A 22,922-nucleotide genomic window follows, 5' to 3' on the forward strand; every position below is an offset into this window, starting at 1 on the left:
GCGTAGATTTATGGAGGTAGGCTTAGTTGTCTGGGAGAGGGTGAGGAACTTTACAGTACACTGACAAATGAAAAACAAAAATTATCAAGTTAGTGACATTTCCATCGTTCTTTAGGAATACAGCCAAACATAATAAATAGTTTGGATTTATATAGAATATTTATAACATTATTCTTCTTTTATGGGTTACAAAAATTTGGTTTTAAGATGACGAGAAAAGGGAATTCAGTATACATAGTTAAAATTAATAAATTAATTTGGCCTTTTTAGATTTCAGTCTGAATAAAGTCTGTGCAAAATTACCTCACATATGAATTTCCCTTCTGACTTGTGTACATCTCTTTTTCTACACATGTCCATGAATTATTTAATACAGAATAAAATTCAGTAATAAAATATTACTGCTTTTCTGCCAAAATGGAACGCTCTTTTTATTCCTATCTCTGAAAACATAATTGATACTCTATCTTGGCCTCTTGAGTCCAAAAAGATATCAACACGTTGTATTTGGATTCTTTTTTGATCATCTAATATAAAGAGTCAAAGTGTGGGTGAGTAGCTGTAGTGAAGAATCCTAAATAAAATACTTCATCTCAGGTTCATTCCACATACTGTCAGGCAATGAAATTAGGAGACTGACTCCTAGCCTGCAACAAATAGCCCCTTCTGCTCCCTGTCTTTTCACAAGGCCAATTTTTCAGTACATATTGCCTAAGATGACTAGCAATCTAACCTTAAGAAAACAGGTCTTAGTATCTAAATCCAGCTCTGAAGATGCATGGCAAGTTGCATGCAAATTTTTGATCCAGCAGAACTCTTGCTCAGTTGTTTAACCTTAATGATGAAAATATTTAATAAGAGCACCTCAGTGTTTACAGTTAAAGGTGTTTAACAGAGTCCTTAGGTGTTGTGTCTTGTTTTCCATTGCATTTGTAAAATTAAGGACAGCATCTTTGTCCTAAAAAGTCCATCTTACAGAGGGCTTTTCTGTGTCCCACTAGCCAAAAAAAATCTATCTTGACTATGATATTCTTCATTTCACATTGCATTCTGCATGTTGAAAAGCATTACCATTTTCACTCCCATTGGTGTTTGAGGGCTGGTGCATTCTGCAGGTTTCTCCTGTGTTTCCCCATAGAAGGTTTCTGCTGTTTAATCTGTGAAGAGAGCTTCTTGGTGGACACATTCATCTCTAACACTGGCCCAACAGCACATTCCGTCTTTATCTCCTCCCTTTCTGCTGGCAGGTGGCTTTGACTTTCTGCGGGAATACCAGTCATCTCCGGTACCAGACTCCGGCCTGAGCTCCAGCTCCACCTCCTCCAGTATCAGTTTGGGAGGCAGCAGTGGAAATCTCCCACAGATTACACAAGAGGTTGAGGACATGGATACTGCTGCTGAAACAGATGAGAAAGCAAACAAGTTAATTGAGTTTCTGACAACCAGGTAATGGAGACAAGTAGAGGTTACATTTGTACTCAAAATGCATGGTTTCATGACTTCTCTTCAATTATCTGTAGCAACTTAAAAGACTCAAAGGAAAATGATGGAGATTTTGTAGTAATTACAGACTCCCATTCCTCTTTCATTGATACCTATAGTAGTAGGTAGGAGTTTAAAGGCATTACAGTGTCAGGAACATGAGAAAAAATTGTGCCTGATAGCAATAAAATGTTTAATTGACTGATAGCATTATGTTCAACAGTGAGCTAATAGAAAATGAGTTTTATTATCATACAAGTAGACAGGAGGTACACAGGGCACAGTGAAAGGCCATGGTGAAACTAATATTAACTACTGACTACAGCTGGCGGATCCTAGACACAATATCAAATTTAAAACCAGAGATTTGTTTATGCTGCTCTCTAAATGGCATAATGTGCAATTTAAGTGAGATGTTTTGTAAAATACTATGTAGGAATACTCATTTACTTTATCTTTATCTTTATCTGTTTGCTTGCATGTTTTCCAGTCTGTGGCCCTGGAAATATGTAATTGTATTTACAGTTTGCATGTTTTAACTGATTACATTTATTTCAGATAAAGCAATGTTGTACTTTGTTATGTATTTCTTTAAGGGCATTTGGTCCACTGTGGTGCCACGAAGATATCACACCTAAAAATCAGAACACCAAGAGCTCTGAGCAGCTTACTAATTTTCTGCGTCATGTTGTCTCTGTATTTAAAGATTCCAAGTCAGGTAGTAATTTATTTTTTTTTCCTTCAATAACAAAAGAATATTCTTTCAAGGTCACACTGAATGTTTATCGCTCTGATTTAGTAGATCTACTTATGCAGAAACACAATGTATTGTATGTCTTAAGAGGGTTGAATGACATATGAAATAATTGCTTTAAAGAAATCATGTTAGATTGGATCGCAGCTGAATGTTAAATCAAGCATTCCTTCAAAGTTGTTGTTGGAAAGCTTTTTGATTGATTGTTTAGCAGTTAAAAACTCCTCTATGGCCTGTTGGTGAAATAGATTGCAGTTACTAAGTAAATGTACTTTTGTTAATTGCTTCTGGCAATTAAATTTTAGTTTTAATTTATTATGTTTTTAGAACATAGGAAATGTACCAAACATGTTTTGAATACTGACATAGATTCTAATTAACAGTCTTCCAAGATCAAAGCAGACTGGAAAATCAGTATTTATATTTAAGATCTTATCCGAAGTCTACTGAAGCTACTAGGAAGACTTCTAATTCATCTTGGCTTTAGGTCTGGGAGTGTTTAGAAGTTACTGCATTGCCGCCAGTTAAGAATAGCATGTGACTTCAAAATTTGTCCAAGAATTGTAAAAAACTTGAAATCAGATGAAGAATTTAATTTTTTGCTGAACAAAACAGACCTTTCCAGACTCAGAATTTTGGTTTTGCAAAGTTTATTTTCTTACATTCTGTGTGAAATAAATGTAAAACTTGGGAAACTCTTCCCAAACAAGACATTGCTGCATCCCCGTTTCTTACAGGGTTTTCAAGGTGCACTACAGCGTATGTCCTCCCCACAGAGTTGGTTCAGCCAATACATGATCCACAGTAAGGTCTACAATAACAACAACAACAAAAAATTGACATACTATCCTTTTGCTTAGGTTTTCATTTGGAGCAGCATCTGAGTGAAGTTGCTTTACAAACAGCTCTGTCAAGCTCTTCAAGACACTATGCAGGTCGCTCTTTCCAGATATTCAGGGCCCTAAAGCAGCCCCTTTCTGCACATGCATTGTCTGACCTCCTGTCAAGATTGGTGGAAGTTATTGGAGAGCATGGAGATGAGATTCAGGTATATATGTGTACATAATGCTTTGTTAGTACTGTTGATTTGAGGTATATTTAATTTAAAGCTATGGTTTTAACAAGGAGTTCTGGAGTCAAGTGATGTGGGGTAGAATGTGGCCTCAAAAAAGAGTACCTCTGAATTCACCGTACCTTATCAAAGCCTTTCTCAGAAAACCTCTAGTAATTGTTACTGAAAATTATATCTTCATTATGATCATTTTTTCCCTTTTCTTACCATTAATTTGTGTTTAAGAAGCCCATCATCTTATGTGCTAATGTAATTTAACAACACGGAGTAGATACCACCTCATTTCTCAAATGTTTACATATTTTAGAATAAAAAATCCACACCATCCATAACAATACAAAACCTACGCTAACCTAACTTGACCTAGTCGTCTCTCAGTGCGCTGAGATTTTCATTCACTTTAGCTGAACAGACTGTTCAGAGCCTATTAAGAGATTCACGGCTTAAATAAAGAGAACTACTAGCTCTTAATAAGAAATAGACTGACATCACTTCCATATTTTAACTAGGTAATGAAACTGCCACAAGATGACAGTAATATTCTGTCACTATAGCTTGTGCAGAATTTAAATCCATGACCTGCAAGTCAGAGGTTCTGTATGCCATTACCAGTCCCCTGATGAGACGTGCTCTTCTTGCATGCCTTCATAGATCATTCAGAGGCAGAAAATAAAACGCTTGTAGTGACTTCTGATGTTCAGGATAATGGCACTAGTGTGAATGTTGTTCTAGTTTCAGGAGAAATTATTTTCAGTAGATGATTTTGTTTCTTTTATGAACTGTATCATTTTGGATCTTGAGGTCTCTTCCAACCTAGAAATTCTGTGATTCTGTGTGTGATTCTGTGAATATTCACTATTTTGAGTATCTTTGTTGAAATGGCTAATCGCATGCATTGACAGGGCTATGTAATGGAAGCACTGCTTACTTTGGAAGCTGCAGTGGATAATCTATCTGATTGCTTGAAGAACAGTGATCTTTTGACGGTGTTATCTCGGTAAGAGCCAGTTCCCATTACTACTATATCTTTTTTTTTTTTCAAATTTTCATAATACTAAGTGCCATTCTGTAATCTGACAGCATAAAATGATTTGATATGATTGGGATCGTTTGTAACCTATGTAGAAGTAGACTAAGAGCATATGTCTGCCAAATTTTGCAATAGTTGAAATAATTTTGACATAGCTAATGGAACCTTCCAATGCATTGTAAATTCTGCCATGTTACTGCTTGGATATAATTTATTTAAATATCTTTGAAAAATACTGTGTTTTTCATCCTTTGTGTTTTTGTACTGTATCCTTGAAAACATATCTACAAAAAATGTTTTAGAATGTTGTTTTAGAATTTTGTTTTATGTTGTTTTAGAATGTTGTTTTAGTGTTAGAATGGTGTTTTAGAATACAGATTTAATACATCCTTTTGTTCTCAAATGAAGTACTCCTCAACAAGTAAATGATCATGGGTTGTTGTCAGTAAAACTAGAGTGATTTTTTTCCCATATGTAGATAACTTACAGATTTTGCCAGAGGCCTAGACCATCTTTATGGGACTGTTGGCCTTAAAGTATACCATTACACGTGATGGGAAATTTCAGATGCCTTCCATAACACATCTGTTGACACTACTGAGGGGAAACTGAATGTCTATCCAACTCCTAATAGCAAGAACAGAATGGGGAATGTGTTTAGAAAAGTTACTGTAAGCTACCAAGCTTTACACGCAGGATAAAAACCAATATTCTTTACCTTAACACTACTGATTCTATAAAATCCTCCTCAAAGATTATAAACAGTACAGACCTACAGTATGATGAGTTGGGAATAGGGACAGAGAGTCAGGAATTAGCTGTTCTCCAGCACAAATTTCCCTTTCATGTATCAACACAGATGGCTCATCTGTACAGATAATTGATAGCGATTGTCTAGACTATCCCATGAGGCATAAATTGTTAGAATTGAAAATCCTCTGCTTTCCATAAACTATCTTAAAGATATATTAGGACTCAGGCAGGGGAATGCAATGACAACAAGGTTTCTGAAGGACCTCTACTAGCAAGGGAAGCATAGGCAACCACAGGACAGGTCTCTTGAAGGTAATGTGGCTTATTTGTCATTCTGCTTAAGATACACTTTTTAATTCCCACAGTTCTTCACATTGGTCCATAAACCCTTGTACATTTTGCCTATGTGCTGTTCAGGTTTATCCACTGATGAGAGCATTTTTAAGTACAACACTGCCATTTCATACAGACACTTCCACAAGTCACTTCACAGCTCTCTCTCCTATTTCCTTGTCATTCATACCTACCGAGACTGTAGGCTATCCTGCTATGGTTTGCTGCAGCACCACAGAAACCTCACTTCAGTCATGTCTGTAGGCACTTCTGGAATAAAAAAGTCAGGAGGCATTAGACAGTTTGATGTTTTACTTTTCCTGTTTAAATATTTATTTACACTTTGATCAGTACCTGACTTGCATCTAACATGTACAATTTTCAAGCAGTGAATGCACACATTGCAATGTATGCTCTATGTTTTGGGTTCAGTTCATCTTCACCAGATTTGACATCAAGCACCAAGCTTACGGCAAACCGGAAGAGCACGGGACAGCTGAACGTGAATCCTGCAAGCGGTAACACGGCCACCGCTGAACGAAGCCGGCACCAGAGGAGCTTCTCTGTACCCAAAAAGTTTGGAGATGTGGACAAATGCTCGGATCCACCCCGCAGTGCCACACTAGACAGAATCCAGGCATGCACACAACAAGGCCTCTCCTCTAAAACCAGAAGTTCATCTTCTCTAAAGGACAGTCTCACTGACCCATCCCATATTAACAATCCAACCAACCTACTGGCCACCATCTTCTGGGTTGCTGTGGCTTTGATGGAATCTGATTTTGAGTTTGAGTATCTGATGGCATTGAGGCTACTAAATAAACTTCTGGCTCATTTGCCACTAGATAAAGCTGAAAACCGCGAGAAGTTAGAGAAGTTGCAAGGGCAGCTGAAGTGGGCAGACTTCTCAGGACTTCAGCAGCTACTCCTGAAAGGATTCACCTCCCTTACCACCACTGATCTCACACTGCAGCTCTTCAGTTTGCTGACACCAGTGTCTCGAATATCCATGGTGGATTCCTCTCAAGCTATAGGTAAAACCAGTGTACTTTTCATTCTTTCAGTTTCTATTGCTTTGATGATTGATGACAGACCTCTTTAGGCTACTTACACAAAACCAAAAATGGCACTTTGTCTCGTAATATATAATAATCTAGTCTTGCTTTGGGTTTAGTTTGCTTTTTAAAATTTTATAGCAACATAACATGTTTCAGAAAAGTGAATATATTGCACAATAAGTTTTGGAGGAGAGTGGTCATGTATTATTCAACATTTCACCTTTAGGGCTCAGCAGCATATACAGTTTCTGAGTGCTGATAAAGTAACTGTGTGTAAAGAGATACTGACACTTTTTATAACCTGTTCTAGCCACTTTTTTCCATTGAATTATTTTCAGAATATTGCAGATTACTCAATTTTAAATAAGCTCCATGGGATTTTCATGGGATTTTTAATTAGAGTTTCATGGGATTTTTCTTAGAAGTGTATGCATTGAAAACTCCTGTATACTTTTTACAATAGCACAGTAATGAGTGAGGAGGAGAGAGGCCTGGGTTATAAGGAAGTAAGGTAACATTCTGAAATTTTAAATTATTTAGCTGAGCTTGTGACCACTTCATAATTTTATTTCTTGAAGAGAGTTTCTGTACTATTCCAGGTTTTTATTCTTCTTCCTGTCAGAAACACAGATGTTAAGACAATTTTGCAGGCCTCACAACTAAGTCATAACAAGCGTAGACACAGAGTAAGGAGACAAATGCAATGAACAGCCTGTTCTTCTCTAAGCACCCATGTGGTACATATGTTCCAGACTTTGGCTGGGCAATTCACACATGGGCTGTGGAGGTACCATCTGGAGGTATCTTCTTCTTTTCCCCAAGTCTAGAGGAAGCCTAAGGAAATTTTGTTCCTAACTTAGGCCACTTAATTAATTACATGAAACCAAAGGACATGAATGGTTAGAATATTATTTTTGTATGTTCAGATTTTTTCAAAAAAGCTGATTATGTTTGGTTACCATTACTTGATTTCTAAGCTCTCAGCTCCCACCTGAACTGGAGCAGCTTTCGTTACAGCTCCCCAAAACAGCCACTGCCTGTAGTTCACCGACTTGAACCAGCTGTAAATTGGTGTAGAAGAGCTGAATCCCAGCTCATCAGAGCCTTTACACTGATGACAAGGGATGGCACTTGGTGCAGGAGCCATTTCCTAGCTTCAAAAGCACCCATTTGAGAAGTTTCATCTGACTACTTATATCAGAATTTTGATTCAATACTTTTTCTTCTAACAGTGTGAAACAATGGAAGCTGTGTGTGTCAGCCTGACCAAAACTGTTGTTTATTTAACAATACTCTCTGAATTTCTTTATGTGTTTTAGCAGCAGTAATCAAAATGCCACCAGTTAAAACAATCAGTAAGTCCATTAAGTGGAAAAGATAAAAATACTCTAGCAATAATAAAACATATACTTTTGTGAGATATTTTATTCTGTAAATCAGTACTTGTTTCTGTGGTAAAGGCCCCTTTTATGAAGGAAGTGGTGCGGCCAGTGGTGTGAACAAGTTGACAGAGTCTATGTATAATGTAATACTGAAACTGTTATCTCCCATAAAATACCATCTTAAAGATCTCTGCGGCTATTACCATTGGGAATATTCATTTTGTTCTTTATTTTCCTGTTCTAGGGTTTCCACTGAATGTTTTGTGTCTCCTGCCTCATTTAATTCAACATTTTGACAGCCCAAACCAGTTTTGTAAAGATGTAGCTGAAAGGATTGCACAGGTATCAAAATTATTTACTGCTTTGTACATCCACAGACCTTTAAAATGCAGTTGTTCTGTTCTTAACATGTGTTGACTTTTATATTTAATTAGGTTTGTCTGGAGGAAAAGAACCCCAAGCTATCAAATCTTGCACATGTCATGACCCTTTATAAAACACACAGCTATACAAGGGACTGTGCTACCTGGGTAAACGTGGTCTGCCGTTACCTTCATGAAGCGTTTGCTGATATTACTTTGAGTATGGTTACGTATTTGGCTGAGGTAAGTTTTCAACGAATTTTTGCTGTTTTAACTCCTCTTTTGTCTAATGACCCAAAGAGATGAAGTGTTGGACATTGCAGGGGGCTCTGTGTAGCTGTTATTTTTAATGAAAAGAGCAGAAATTAGCGGAAAGAAACAGAATTACTGTAAGGAAGTAATTCTTCTTATAGCCAGGCTCTCTGCCAAAGGATCTAAAAAAACTATGTTGGCATCTCTGATATTGACTATCTGCACATTTTCAGAGCCTGAGAGGCCAGGCTGAGCACACACTCAGACTTCAGAGCAAGCTTGGCCTTGCTGCCACAAGCCACAATTCCTCACCATGTTTGCAGGTGTGGGCTCTAAGTAACAGTCATGTCAGATCTTGACTGATGGTGAAAGCCATGACTGTTTGGTGTAAGACACCAAAACAGGACCTTGAGGTTTTCCTGTCTGTTTTCAGGCTCGGAGACTCTGAAGAACTAATAGCTCTTCAAACAGGACAACTCTGATTCCTCTGGAATCAAGCATTTTATTCATAGGCAAACTTGCATTTCTCATTATAAAATGCTGTAAAAATTGAGGGCTAAAATCTTTCTCCTTTGTTTTCCCAGCCTTAGGAAAGCCCCTCTGTTTTCCTTGCAGTGCTGTGTGCACAGTCCTTGACACCTCTGAAAAGGCCATTGAACGTGATCTTGCTGCCATCAAAATGGGCACACGTGTACAGAGAATATTCATTTGCACTTTCCCCTTGTGACAGATTGGCACAAGGCTACTATACAAACAGCAAGTCAGGCAGGTTTTTGACCATAATTAAGGCACATTCCTCACATAACACCATCATCACAGGATGACAGCACATCAGGCATAACTTCCTCCCTCTGTATTTACATTGACTGCAGCTGTGCTGAGTCACAGCTGGGGAATATTTGTATGGGTGTAGGGTAACTGCCAGTCTGGTAGAGGAGCAAAGGACAAGAAACCATGTTGTTCGGCCTGCTGTGGCCATGAAAAGGGTTTTCCAGATCTGCTGCCAGATTTGAAAGGGCAAAGGTGGCAACTCTTTCAATGAGCAGCAGACAGCCCAGGCAACTGAAGTTCTGAGTTAGCTACTGCTTCAGGAAAAGGACAAACTTAGTTAACAGAGTGTGGAACCCTAGACCCAGAAAAGCCCTGGATAGTTACTGTACCCAAGAGAAGAATCCACTGTTTTTCAAAACAGTTTGTGTGAACCCAAGTCAAAGACTGAGTAGTTATGATTTCATTTTCTAAATGCAGTGGAAGGTCTTTGTCCTCAAACTCCCTGATCCGAATGATGTGTTATCTAAACTCCATCTTGCTGCTGGTTTTGTTACTTCTGGTAACAAAAGAGTTCTTATTGTTCTAAATGCATTTCAAAGTTGTTGTTTCTTCGCTACATTGCAACGCTCCTTCTCGTGAAATATTCATGATGTATTCAAACATACACTTGGACTATCAAGAACCACATATGGTAATTAGAGAAAATGAAAACTGGCAAAGTCTACAAATGTTTAAAGTTTAAGGGGCAAGATCTGTTTAAGCCAAAGGATTCTGTTGACAACAAATCTATACAAACTGGAATGGAAATTAGAAGCTTTCAGAGATAAAGTTTCTAGGACAGCTTTCTAAACAGCAGTGGAGACAAAAATCCCGCTATTTCCCAAGAACTCCTTTTCCTTTTACAAAAGTGATTATCTGATACAGCAGTCTCTATTAGAGAACAAAGAATTTCTTCCTCTCATCCAGCAAGTTTCTTCCTGTCCTTCTTCCTATACTTAAATGCTATACCAGCTGATGTGCTGGGTAATATAAAGTTATTTACAAGGACAGACTCAAGACTGTAATGCAACACAAGAAAAAGACTATAATTCTGCTTCAAAGAACAATTGCTAAGCACATTTCTCTCTCAGTAAAAGTATCCATGGACTGGAGCTGCTTGCCATATAATACATTTAATTTAAAATGTCTTGCTGTCTTTTTACAGAGGAATAGGGAAATCATAGTGAGTTCTGTCCATTGTGCTAATAGTGAAGTTTGTGTACTTTGTTCTATGAATCACTAATTACTGCTTCTTTTTACCAATGAAAGAAATCAGAAGATAAATAGTGGGATTACATTGTCTGCCCAAGCTGAGTAGTTCATTTCAGCTGGTGTGAGGCATTATCATTCAATAAGAAGAGAAGCCTTGTCATTTGGGCCACTGAGGGCACCTAGTAAATTGTTAGTGTCCACTTGGGTAACAGCTGACATTTTTCTCTACTGGAAGATTAATGACGCAAGACACCGTACTTTTTTTTTTTTTTAAAGTAACTGTTTTCTAGATCTTCATACTTGTAGTAACCAGTGGTAGAAGAATGTTTTGTTCACCTGAATGGAAAGATAGATACTAATCTTGGAGCTTCTGGTAAACTCCAGCAATAACATTTGACTGCCTCTGAAACTTGTGGGGAGGGACAGTACCTGTCACCAATGAAAGAATTTGCTGCCTTCCAGGAAATTTTCAGCTAATTCACACATGTGCAAACATAGCATGTCTGTCTGTATACCTCCTGAATTACTGTCGTGTATCTGCGAGAGCACAGTTGCATTTCCAAGGTACATGGTAGTAGTCCAGGATATATATTCAGGTGTTCCAAAATTACGGGATTTAGATCAAGACATTTCTTGTATTAGCATCTACAGTAAGAGAACCCAGGGACTCCATCTCCTCCTTAACAGAAAATGTTTGGCAGTTACAGCCAGTGAGCACTGGCAGCGAGGTATGTTTGGATGAATATATATTGATGTCTGAATAGTAGCAGTTCTGTTTCTTCACTTGTTTTTTTTTTTTTTTCCATGACTTTCAGCAAAGATAGAAATAAAAAGATACTCCCCTGTTTTTATTGGGTGTGTTTTCCCAGTCACAGTGTAAGTCTTACCTGCCGGTTTACTTAACTGCTGAATCTGTTTTCTGGATAAGTTAGGGCAGGCATATATAAAATGTATGTATTCATTATCAAAACAGATGGGTATTTGGCTTCCAATTTGAAGCTCTACTTTTATTTCTCACTTTTATCATTATTGCTTGTAAAATGGTTATAAAATGCTATTGTGAAATCAGTGGGTAAAGAGAGATAAATCATACAAATGGTATTCATAAGACTAGTAGCTTTTTCCTTAAGGAGAAATACCTCAAAATTTCGTTATATCCACCTTTCTTTTTAACAGCTGCTAGAAAAAGGCCTTCCCAGCATGCAGCAGTCCCTCTTGCAGATGATCTACAGCCTTCTCAGTTATATGGACCTGTCAGCTATCCCTGTGAAACAGTTTAATGTGGAAGTACTAAAAACTATTGAAAAATATGTACAGGTAAATACCGTGTCTTCTTTATATTAAAATTTAATTTTTAATAAGTTGTTTTTTTTGTAAGAGTTTAGGACAAGGTTAGCAGGAAGGACTGAGACTATCCACCAAGATATCTAATTTATAAATATCCTAATGCCTAATAGGCTGTGTGTCTCCAGATAAGGTGCTCAGCTGTGTTCACTGTGTAGGAGGGGTTAGGCTGTGGCTATACTGATTCAGGAAGCAAGCTTAATACCAGGCAGGCCACTTTTTAATTCTTAGTATGACGCACTTACCTTCAGAGGTGAGTGAGTATAAGCACTTACCTTCAGAGACTTCTGCACCAAACTCTTGGCAAGTGGAAAATACACATCTCTGCTAGGAATTCACAGCTCTAAAGTGCCTGTGTCAAGTCAGTTTTTCTGTTAAACAGATGGGCAATCTGAAATGGCCCCTGTATTCCCAATGATCAAGGCATTCAGGTGGGAAACTTTAAATCCTTTGTCTGTCAAATTGGTAGCTCTCCTGCTTTGCAGGCTAGTCCCCTAACCTGAGGCAGGGGGTTTGGTATCTCCTGTTGAAATTATTGTGGAAGTGTATACCTTGGTGCTGGCCAAGAGAGAGGAAGAATAGTATTGTTCTCATACCACATTTTTATTATGTGTCAAAAAAATGTCTGTAAACTGTAAATAATTTTGAATGTGTAAATCTTTAATTTTCTGATTAAATATATCTATTTCTAGAGCATTCACTGGAGAGAAGCCTTGAATATCCTGAAGTTGGTAGTTTCTCGTTCTGCCAGCTTAGTTTTACCATCATATCAACACAGTGATCTTTCAAAAATGGAAATACATCGAGTGTGGAACAGTGCTTCCAAGGAGCTACCGGGGAAGACTTTAGAGTTTCATTTTGATATTTCAGAGGTACTATTTGTAATTCTGCTACTTAAAACCTTACTTCTGTCATTTGATAATTCCTAAAACATGTTGTAGCTTCTTAAGAAAGTAGAAAACTTGTGAAAGAAAGGAAAGCTATAAAATAGAAAGTCTCTTAAATTCTCAGTCCACACTGACATATATAATGATATATTTAGTCACTGGAGGGTTTTTTCTGTATTTGCATTGGATTAATTTTTTTTTTTTTGGAAGGAATTTTTGGTTGTGTTTAAAAGTCCCTGGTAGAAAAGCTATGTTGCAATTGCACCAACTGTAATATGTAAATACACTATGTGTATAATATATTTCCCCCAAGAATTTTATACTTGGATGCCAATGTTCGCTGTCCTCTAAGGCAGTACTGCCTGGCTTCTGACTGAACTCTTTTATAGCAGTGTTTATCCTGCAAATCGTATGCGCCTTTTAACTTTATAGAACTGAATGGTCCTGTTGACTTTAACAGGCAACTCACTCTATTTATAGTTATGTACCTGCATGATTGCTCACAGCATTATGGAATTTACAGAGATAAAAGTGAGACTTTGTGTTAAAAGGAAATAGGAACATAAAAAGGTATCTTGTACTATTGTTATAAAGGGCTTTTTCTTGTTGTTTAATGTACGGTGGAGTCACCATCCATGGGGGTGTTTAAGGAAAGGTTGGATATGGTACTTAGGGAAATGTTTTAGTGGGTGATACTGGTGGTAGGGGGACAGCTGGACCAGATGATCTTGGAGGTCTTTTCCAACCTTAATGATCCTATGTAGAAACATGGAGAGGGAAAAAAAAAGGGGGGGGGTGGAGGACAAGAAATCTGGATTTGAAATAAATTTCATAAGCGTTCTGCTTTCTGGTTTTGTTGTTGTGGTTGGGTATTTTTTTGGCTACTTCTTATGTTATAGACTATTAGTTGTTTTGAATGTTAGCTGTTAGGGAACAGAATCACTCACTGCTAGGTGTGGTAATAGCCGCTGTGATTTCACAGTGGAAAGTAACGTACGTACATACAAATTGATGTGAAATTTGTGAACCCCTTGTTTCCCCCATGCTTGTGATCTTCATAGTAATCTTTCCCTGCAACTTAAGTAGCAGGCCCCATTGTAAGTTCACCCAGGAGCATTGTGTTAGTAAATACCTAGTTAATTAGTTAATAAATTACTCTCTATTTAAGACTCCAATTATCGGGAGGCGGTATGATGAGCTGCAAAGTTCTTCTGGACGAGATGGTAAACCTAGGGCAATGGCTGTCACCCGAAGCACTTCTTCAACCTCATCGGGATCTAACTCCAATGTCCTTGTTCCTGTGAGCTGGAAGAGACCACAGTACTCTCAGGTAAACTCTTTCAAGTAGCACACAATTTATTTACAAGTTGCACTTGGAGCAACTGAATTACCGCACACTGGGTTCCAGACTGGCTGTGGAATAGCAGCACAAGCATCTGATGTGTGTGCTGAATTATCTTTCTCTTAGACTCAGAAATTGACTGCTGTGTTTTATAATACAGCCTTCTTTCAACCTGTAGTAAATGCATCTAAGACCTCAGTGTCACATTTAGCTAAAACTAACAGGTGAGTCCAGGTGTTAACAAGGAGAGCAGATAGATAGCAAGTGCCATTTTGTAACTGTTGTTTTCTTGGGAAATAGATAAAAAGAATTCCTTGGTACAATTATCCTAAAAGTGATGTTTGATTACATTATTGATTTTTCGTTAGCTGCCAGTTAAAACAAAACCATGAAGAATAACTGTATTTATTGTTTTCTTCTTTCTTTTATATGTAGCAGATTATAGAGGAGTGACTCAGCCTCCAATTCTGCAAAACATAATTATGTATGTGCTTAATTCTAAGGCTCTGAACTGTCCTTTTGAAGTGATCCACAGGATCTAATGTTTTCTTATTATGCTCAATTGAATTAATAGGCTAATTTTAAAATAATGAGCACCAAAATAATTAACAGCTATTTTTATTTTTCCGTGTATGCACAGTTGCTCTGAAAACAACCCTGTGAGCACTGAATGACTAATTCTTTGGCTGGTTCTTTCTAATTAAAAATTGTTAATGTATGTTTGTAGCCACCAGGAGAATGAGTGCTTTAAAAAAAATGCTAACTTGAGAAACATCTTGTCTCCTAGAAAAGGACAAAGGAAAAGCTGGTACATGTCCTTTCTCTGTGTGGTCAGGAAGTTGGGCTGAGTAAAAACCCTTCAGTAAGTAGCTTTGTATTGACCCTTTCTATATTACATTGTGCCCAAAAATTTAAATGTAAAGAACTCTATTTCCCAGTGTTGTTGACCCAATTCGTGTGATTTAATGTCACATCACAGTCATTCTAATTTACCCTGCTCTATGCTGCATTTCTCACCATATAGACCAGTGGGTAAATGGCCCTTCCACTTAAAGATTATTTACTTACAGAGCTACATGCTTTTTTTCTGTGTCAGATGTGATGTTATAGGATTTATGTATGGCAGCTCAGCGGGTAGAGGGTAATGATCTGTGGTATTACCAGTCTAAAGCCTTTATAGAGTACAAAATTAAATTACAGAAGTAAAACTGAGGTGGGATCTGATTTTTCTATTTGATACTAGTTGTTACTGTACTCTTTAAAAATTAATATTGTCTGGTGCTAGGAAATAAGCAATAGATCATCCAAAGTAGGAAGTTTTAGAAATAATTATTAAATATTCTCTATAGAGAAATGAACATTTCTGAATTATTTTGAATATTATTTATATATCATTTGTACTATGGTGCAAGATGGGGACCATTGCATCTTCACAACTAAATTGCACATATAATTATTTTTAGTAAGAAAGGAAAAAATATAGCATGTTGTGTTTTCTAATCTTGACATATTTTTGAACATCATTTTTAACTAGAAGCTTTTTGATGAACTTATCTCATCCCTTTGACAGTATTTGCTTTGCAAAATCCCCTGAATTTTGTTCTTGTAAATGTATACAAACATCCAGGCAACATCCATCTGCAGCCATTAGGAGGTAGCTGTAATATTCTTGGACGCGTTCCTGCAGTATGAAGTTGTTTCTTTGTACAAGTTTAATCTGAAGGCACCTGTCCAACATAAATAATAAAGAGTGTTCTAAAAATACTCAGTGAAGGAATTAGGTGTGTACTGGAAATACAGTCTTCCGAATAACCAATTACAGCTTTTAGGAAGAAACAACCGGAGTGAACAGTTTGTTACAAGAGAAATCCTTTGAATTGTAGGTGATTTTTTCTTCCTGTGGTGACTTGGATCTGATTGAGCACCAGACAAGCTTGGTGTCCTCAGAAGACGGAGCAAGGGAGCAGGAGAACATGGATGATTCAAACAGTGAACAACAATTCAGAGTCTTTAGGGACTTTGACTTCCTAGATGTTGAGCTGGAAGATGGGGAGGTACAGTATATTTTCTCTGAAACATCTCTTTTATTAAAACAGTTTGCTATTCTTTGTACTACAGACTGTACTTTTCTTATAACATAAAACTAACTGTTTAACTATAAACTTTACTTTGAGTTGAGATTATTTATAATGTTCACTTAGTGTTTACTTCAGTAGCATAACAGTAACAGGCTACCACACCCTTCCTTTCTGAATCAACTTTAGGAAACACTGTGAAACTGTTACTGGAAGATAAAGCCTCTATTCTAATACCTTTTAAGTGACTTCACCCTCAAGTGAATTTATTTTAAATACAATTTTTTAAATGTCTAAATTATTAATAAAAATATATTTTATTAAAAAAATAATTTGTTCCAAATCTGTTGGTTTGTGAGTAACCTACAAAATATGAATTCAGGCCTTCAGGCTGTTATTACTCTTACAAATGCTGATGAAATCACTAATGCTTGGAGAGAGGTAACTTCTCTGCTTAGGTGTCAGTGATTTCATGATTTCATGCAGGAGCAGAACCCTGGGGGCCCAGATCAAGTCTTGACAGGTCAGCTCATCTTTAGCTGAAACTGATGAAGGGAAAAGTTGAAGAAATGCTAAAAATTTTTTGGGAGGGCTGCACTCTTTAACTTTGCTTGTTTCAAACTTGGAGTGCTTCTTTCTGTTTGGATGCCAGACAAGTCTAACAATTTTGTTGCTATTTAAATGTTCAGAAATTGTTAGCTCTTTTGATGAATGCAAATGCTTATCAAATCTGAAAGTTTAATCATAAACTGGACTAAGTTTTATAAGTGAATTCTCCCAGGCATTGCTCTTAACCCTGATCAGAACATGTGTACAGGAAGAAATAATCAGTTTTTTCCCTAGTAGAATTACACTAGTAATATTTAAGGTAAACTGACCCCTTACCTGTGAACTCAAGTACATCTAAATTTCACTTTTTTTTCCGATGAAGAGAAAGGATGAATAAATGGAAGATTGTCACAGAGCCCTTATTTTCCAAGTCAGGAATCTCCTGTCAAAGTACAGTTACTTGGGCTCACAGTTGTGCATTGCTTTGCTCAAATATATATATATGTATAGTGGTAAGTATCCCCGCCTGTCACGCGGGAGACCGGGGTTCGATTCCCCGACGGGGAGCCATTAATTTATTTCTTTTAGTACCCTGAGCTGGTGGAAGGGGATGGGGAGCAGGATGTGGCCCTCATTATCCATGAAGAACTGGTTGGTGACCTACTACGGCACTTAGATGTGCACAAGTCGATGGGGCCAGATGGGATCCACCCAAGGGTACTGAGGGAACTGGCAGAGGAGCTGGCCAAGCCGCTGTCCATCATTTATCAACAGTCCTGGCTATCGGGGGAGGTCCCAATCGACTGGCGGCTAGCAAACGTGACGCCCATCTACAAGAAGGGCCGGAGGGCTGACCCAGGAAACTACAGGCCTGTCAGTTTGACCTCAGTGCCAGGAAAGCTCATGGAGCAGATCCTCCTGAGAGTCATCATGCAGCACTTGAAGGGGAAGCAGGCGATCAGGCCCAGTCAGCATGGCTTTATGAAAGGCAGGTCATGCCTGACGAACCTGATCTCCTTCTATGACAGAGTGACGCGCTGGGTGGATGAGGGAAAGGCTGTGGATGTGGTCTACCTTGACTTCAGCAAGGCTTTTGACACCGTCTCCCACAGCATTCTCCTCAAGAAACTGGCTGCTCTTGGCTTGGACTGGCGCACGCTTCGTTGGGTTAGAAACTGGCTGGATAGCCGGGCCCAAAGAGTCGTGGTGAATGGAGCCAAGTCCAGTTGGAGGCCAGTCACTAGTGGCGTCCCCCAGGGCTCGGTGCTGGGGCCGGTCCTCTTTAATATCTTCATCGATGATCTGGACGAGGGCATCGAGTGCACCCTCAGTAAGTTCGCAGATGACACCAAGTTAGGTGCGTGTGTCGATCTGCTTGAGGGTAGGAAAGCTCTGCAGGAGGATCTGGATAGGCTGGACCGATGGGCTGAGGTCAACTGCATGAAGTTTAACAAGGCCAAGTGCCGGGTCCTGCACCTGGGGCGCAATAACCCCAAGCAGAGCTACAGGCTGGGAGAGGAATGGTTGGAAAGCTGCCAGGCAGAGAAGGACCTGGGAGTGATGGTGGACAGTCGGCTGAATATGAGCCAGCAGTGTGCTCAGGTGGCCAAGAAGGCCAACGGCATCCTGGCTTGTATTAGGAACAGCGTGACCAGCAGGGCTAGGGAGGTGATCGTCCCCCTGTACTCAGCTCTGGTGAGGCCGCACCTCGAGTACTGTGTTCAGTTTTGGGCCCCTCGCTACAAGAAGGACATCGAGGTGCTTGAGCGGGTGCAGAGAAGGGCGACGAAGCTGGTGAGGGGCCTGGAGAACAAGTCCTACGAGGAGCGGCTGAGGGAGCTGGGCTTGTTCAGCCTGGAGAAGAGGAGGCTCAGGGGCGACCTTATCGCTCTTTTTAGGTACCTCAAGGGAGGCTGTAGCGAGGTGGGGGTTGGCCTGTTCTCCCACGTGCCTGGTGACAGGACGAGGGGGAATGGGTTTAAGTTGAGCCAGGGGAGTTTTAGGCTAGATGTTAGGAAGAACTTCTTCACTGAAAGGGTTGTGAGGCATTGGAACAGGCTGCCCAGGGAAGTGGTGGAGTCACCATCCTTGGAAGTCTTCAAAAGACGTTTAGATGTAGAGCTTAGGGATATGGTTTAGTGGAGGGCTGTTAGCGTTAGGTTGGAGGTTGGACTCGATGACCTTGAGGTCTCTTCCAACCTAGAAATTCTGTGATTCTGTGATTCTGTGATTCTGTGATTCAAAATAAAATAAAAAAGCAGGTGACACCAGTGGTTGAAAATACATAATGAAGGAGCTTTATTCCACAAACAACAACAAGTAATAGAACATTAATGCCAAATTGCTTTCTCAGAGAGATGTACTGGCTGCAATTGTGTCTGCCTTAAATACTTTCAAAATATTAAAAGGAATTGGGACTCATTATCATAGAATAATTGTTTGTCCAGTGAGTGATATTTAGGAATTTCTTCTTTCTCTTCAGCAGTTAAAAGCATATATGTATTAAATATAATTGTGCAGAACAATTCCTATCCAAAAGAATTCACCTTCATGGACTCTGATCCTGCAAAGATTTGAGGATAAGTTCAAGACTGAGGCCTGAATTAATCAATATATTGATTGTCTTAAGTTGGTTGTGAGAGAGATAGTAAACTGCTCAAGTTTTATGTGATGTATAACTAAAAATATCATTTTTTACATAATGCAGTTCTGAAATTGCCATGGATCTGAAACCTTGCATTCCAAGGTTTTGTCCTGCCTGATTTACTACTACTTTAGTGAAATAGATACTTCAGCCAAATTCAAACCTGGAAGAAGAAGCTATATCTCTAATGACTCAGTTGAAATCAGGTCTGAATTTGATATATTCATAAGCATGAGTAAAGCAATGTTGGCAAACTTAAACTAGCAAGAACACAAATAGACTTTCAAAAAAAGTTATGATTTAAGCAGGTCAATGATGCTTGTATCATCCCCAGATCAAAAAAAATATACTTTTTTGAAACTTCATAGAGATGTGAAGATAAGTAATGAACGTTTTCAAACTTAAAAGATAGGCTGAAGAGTTGAAGTTTTTGTGATAACATTAGCTATAACTGTAGGCAAATGTTTGTCTATGATGTCTTTAATACAGTAATTTTACATAGATTCTTTCTATTTGTTTTTCTATCTGTTATATCTGCTACCCAGGAACTTCAGGTAAGAATGCTACTTGAACTCAGATGTGCTAGTATATGTTATGCCTTCTTGCAAACTTGTATTATAAAATAACCTCATAGGTTTTTTTGTTGCCCTCCCCCTCTTCAGTGTGTGGGTGGGGGGGGGGTAGGTGTGTGCTTGGATTTCTGACAGTGCTTCATATTTTTGTCTTGTATTAGAAATATTTTTTAGTTCTTTTTCAAAAAATAAGTTTTAAATGACATTCTGCTTCATATTATGTTTGGTTTTGACATTTTCAATGGTCTTGACAAACTTTGAAATATCTTAATTCTAGTATCAACATTTCAGAATTGGGCTATTTCACCTCTGTGTGTAAAAACTGTGTAAAAACAAAAGAACTTAATTATTTAAAACATAGTAAAGTTTATTCCATTTGTTCCTATGGACAAATAATATGTAATTCCCAGCATTTCAGTTGTAGAACATTGGCTCCTTTTAGCATCTTGCTAAAGCTGATACCTAAGACCTCTTCAGAAAGGTCAGTCATTGTTTTGACTGAAGTGCCTTAAATGAACTAAACAAATTAATTTAAAGCCTTAAATGAATTGAATAAATTAATTCATTCAGCTGTATACTCCTACTACCCTTTCCGGAATCATTTACCCTGTGGAGAAATCTGGAAAGGCACATCAGTGTTTGTGAGTTTGGGAACTAAAATTGCAGTTTATCCATGTATAGTGAGTACTGCAATGACACAGAATTGGAATGAATTGTAGAAGTGATTTAAAAATATATATATTAACAACAGTATTTTGTATATATGTTTGTATATCATAGCTACTATGAAAAAAACAAAACAACAACAAAAACACAAAATGTCTTTGTCTCAAAATGCCTGTGCTCTAAAAGATAAAAACCTTTGGAAGTGTTACTGTACTATTTAGTTCCACAATGCGTTTGCCTATACCCTACAATGTTTTTGTGACTCCAGTGACTTTGCATACTGTGTCAATACAGTAAGGTAAAAACTTGTCTGAAAGAAGTGTGGTTCTTACCAGTTTTTTGAAGGAGATATGCTGCTGTCTCCCACATTGTATTACTCAATTTTTTCTGACCTTTCTGTGCCTCCCTTTCCCCTGCGTTGTGGTAATGTTTAAAGCAGCTGCGATGGCCAGTCTGCACCTTTACCAGAGGGCAGTGATTATGGAAAGTCCTATGTAATAGCTGCAAGGCATGTTTATAAGTGACTCTTTTCTCTGGAATTGATGTTTGTTCCTGGTGGCTTTTAAGATAGGTGATATCTTTGCTCCTACTGTAGATAAAATGAGCAGCCTCTCAAATACATCTTCCCTCCTGCTTGTTCACTGTGAAGAAAATACTGCTTCAGACTACAAAACCAACTCCACCTCAGTATATGTGTTGGCCTCTTGTTTAAATTCAGTTTAAATTCTGGGTGTCCCCGTAAAAAGGTTATGCTAACCCAGATACTGTGGGTTATTTCATCTCTCACCCTTCTCTCTCACTTTTAATTCACTCCCCCCTTCTAATAGCATGCCCTAGAAGTGTCGCTTTTCATTTCTCTTCTTTTTGCTGGCTTCCTTCTTTAACCCATTGCAGAAGAAAACCACAAGAAATAGGCCCATAGACACAGGCTGCAAAATTCACTGATAGCTGCCCCAGGCACCATGAGGATCATGGTCATAATGGTCATCTTTGCTTGCTTGCTTACTTGCTTTGTTTCATTATTTTTTTAGTTCAGTAACTGACATTTTTGTGGAGGATGCCCCTTGCTGCACGTATCCTCCAGCCTTCATGGGGGAGGATGGATTGCCTAGGAATTTGCTAAAATAAGTAGCTGGAAACTGCACAATCATTTTTCTGAGTTAGAGACCTAATTTATTAAATGTTTTTGGATCCCTTCCTGCACAAAACTACTATATGATCCCAGTGCCAGGATGAAAAAAATCGTTTTCATTTGTTCTTAAATATACTGCCCAGGGAAGTGGTGGAGTCACCATCCCTGGAAGTCTTCAAAAGACGTTTAGATGTAGAGCTTAGGGATATGGTTTAGTGGGGACTGCTAGCGTTAGGTCAGAGGTTGGACTCGATGATCTTGAGGTCTCTTCCAACCTAGAAATTCTGTGATTCTGTGTGATAATGTCTTCTTTAATTCTACATGTTCTTGTGGATTACAATTCTTGCATTTCTGGATTTTTTTTCCTAAAAATGCATCTTTCTTTTTTCCTAATACTTTTTCATGAAAGGTGAGCAGAGTCTCATAAAACTGAACTGTTCCCAGTCATTTTCCAAAATCCGTTGCTTTAAAGGGCAATGATGCAAAATAAGATCTGTTTGTGCAAGTTGTTTGATTGTTTAGGAGGTTAGACTGCTATTGAATTAATTGCACATTAAGCACTTTGAGGCACCCACTCAGTAAATGTCTGAGTCCTGAATAGGGATTACTCAAGTGTTTAAAAACAGAAATCTGCTGAAGTACATTACTGAACTGAGACTTTTTCTATGATTGAACATAATTTTAATCTGCGTGAGCCCGAGAGAAATTCTTCTATAATCAGTGATTTGCTAATATTTATGATTTTTTTAGGCAGAGCAATATTTTTCTCAAATTCAGCTGTTTCATATTTAAAAGATCACTGCCAACTTGAATTCTGAGCACTTGCTTTGCTTGTTTAAGAACATTGCTTCTTACAGTCTTGTTTTAAGAAGGCATCTTTGAACTTTAAGAAACATTTCTTTCCTCTATCCATTTCCTTCCCATGTTGATGTAATGTTGAGGGTTTTCACCTAGAGAAAGGGCTCAAAGCTGCTGCTGGATGCTTCTGGGTAGACCTTCCCGTGCTTTGTAAGGCTCATTTGGACTCCATGGTCCATAGCAGGAGCGGTTGCAGATGCTCTTGCATTGCTGGGGAAGAACCTGGCCAGACTTGACTAAGGGAGCAAGAGAATTAGGGTAACTAGTGATACCAAGTACAGTCTGCTGAAAATATAAATAAACAAATGGAAAAATGGTGGAAAACGATTTGTCACCTTTATACATGAAAGAAA

At 38.3% G+C, this 22,922-nt stretch overlaps 1 protein-coding gene across 6 annotated transcripts in view; it reads left to right on the forward strand.

The window, feature by feature from the left end:
* The window catches only part of FRY (FRY microtubule binding protein), a 196,095-nt gene that overhangs the window by 145,174 nt on the left and 27,999 nt on the right, over positions 1-22,922 (forward strand). For all 6 annotated transcript variants that reach the window (XM_082761847.1, XM_082761848.1, XM_082761849.1 and 3 more), the window contains 12 exons: positions 1,248-1,446; positions 2,079-2,200; positions 3,097-3,284; positions 4,211-4,305; positions 5,857-6,458; positions 8,109-8,206; positions 8,299-8,469; positions 11,677-11,817; positions 12,537-12,716; positions 13,900-14,061; positions 14,861-14,935; positions 15,957-16,127. In XM_082761847.1, coding sequence (XP_082617973.1) covers positions 1,248-1,446; positions 2,079-2,200; positions 3,097-3,284; positions 4,211-4,305; positions 5,857-6,458; positions 8,109-8,206; positions 8,299-8,469; positions 11,677-11,817; positions 12,537-12,716; positions 13,900-14,061; positions 14,861-14,935; positions 15,957-16,127 — 2,204 coding nt within the window. The remainder of the gene's footprint in view (positions 1-1,247; positions 1,447-2,078; positions 2,201-3,096; positions 3,285-4,210; positions 4,306-5,856; positions 6,459-8,108; positions 8,207-8,298; positions 8,470-11,676; positions 11,818-12,536; positions 12,717-13,899; positions 14,062-14,860; positions 14,936-15,956; positions 16,128-22,922) is intronic.

This window comes from Aythya marila (assembly GCF_965140915.1).
Source record: "Aythya marila genome assembly, chromosome: 1".
In the NCBI taxonomy this organism is placed as follows: Eukaryota; Metazoa; Chordata; class Aves; order Anseriformes; family Anatidae; genus Aythya; species Aythya marila.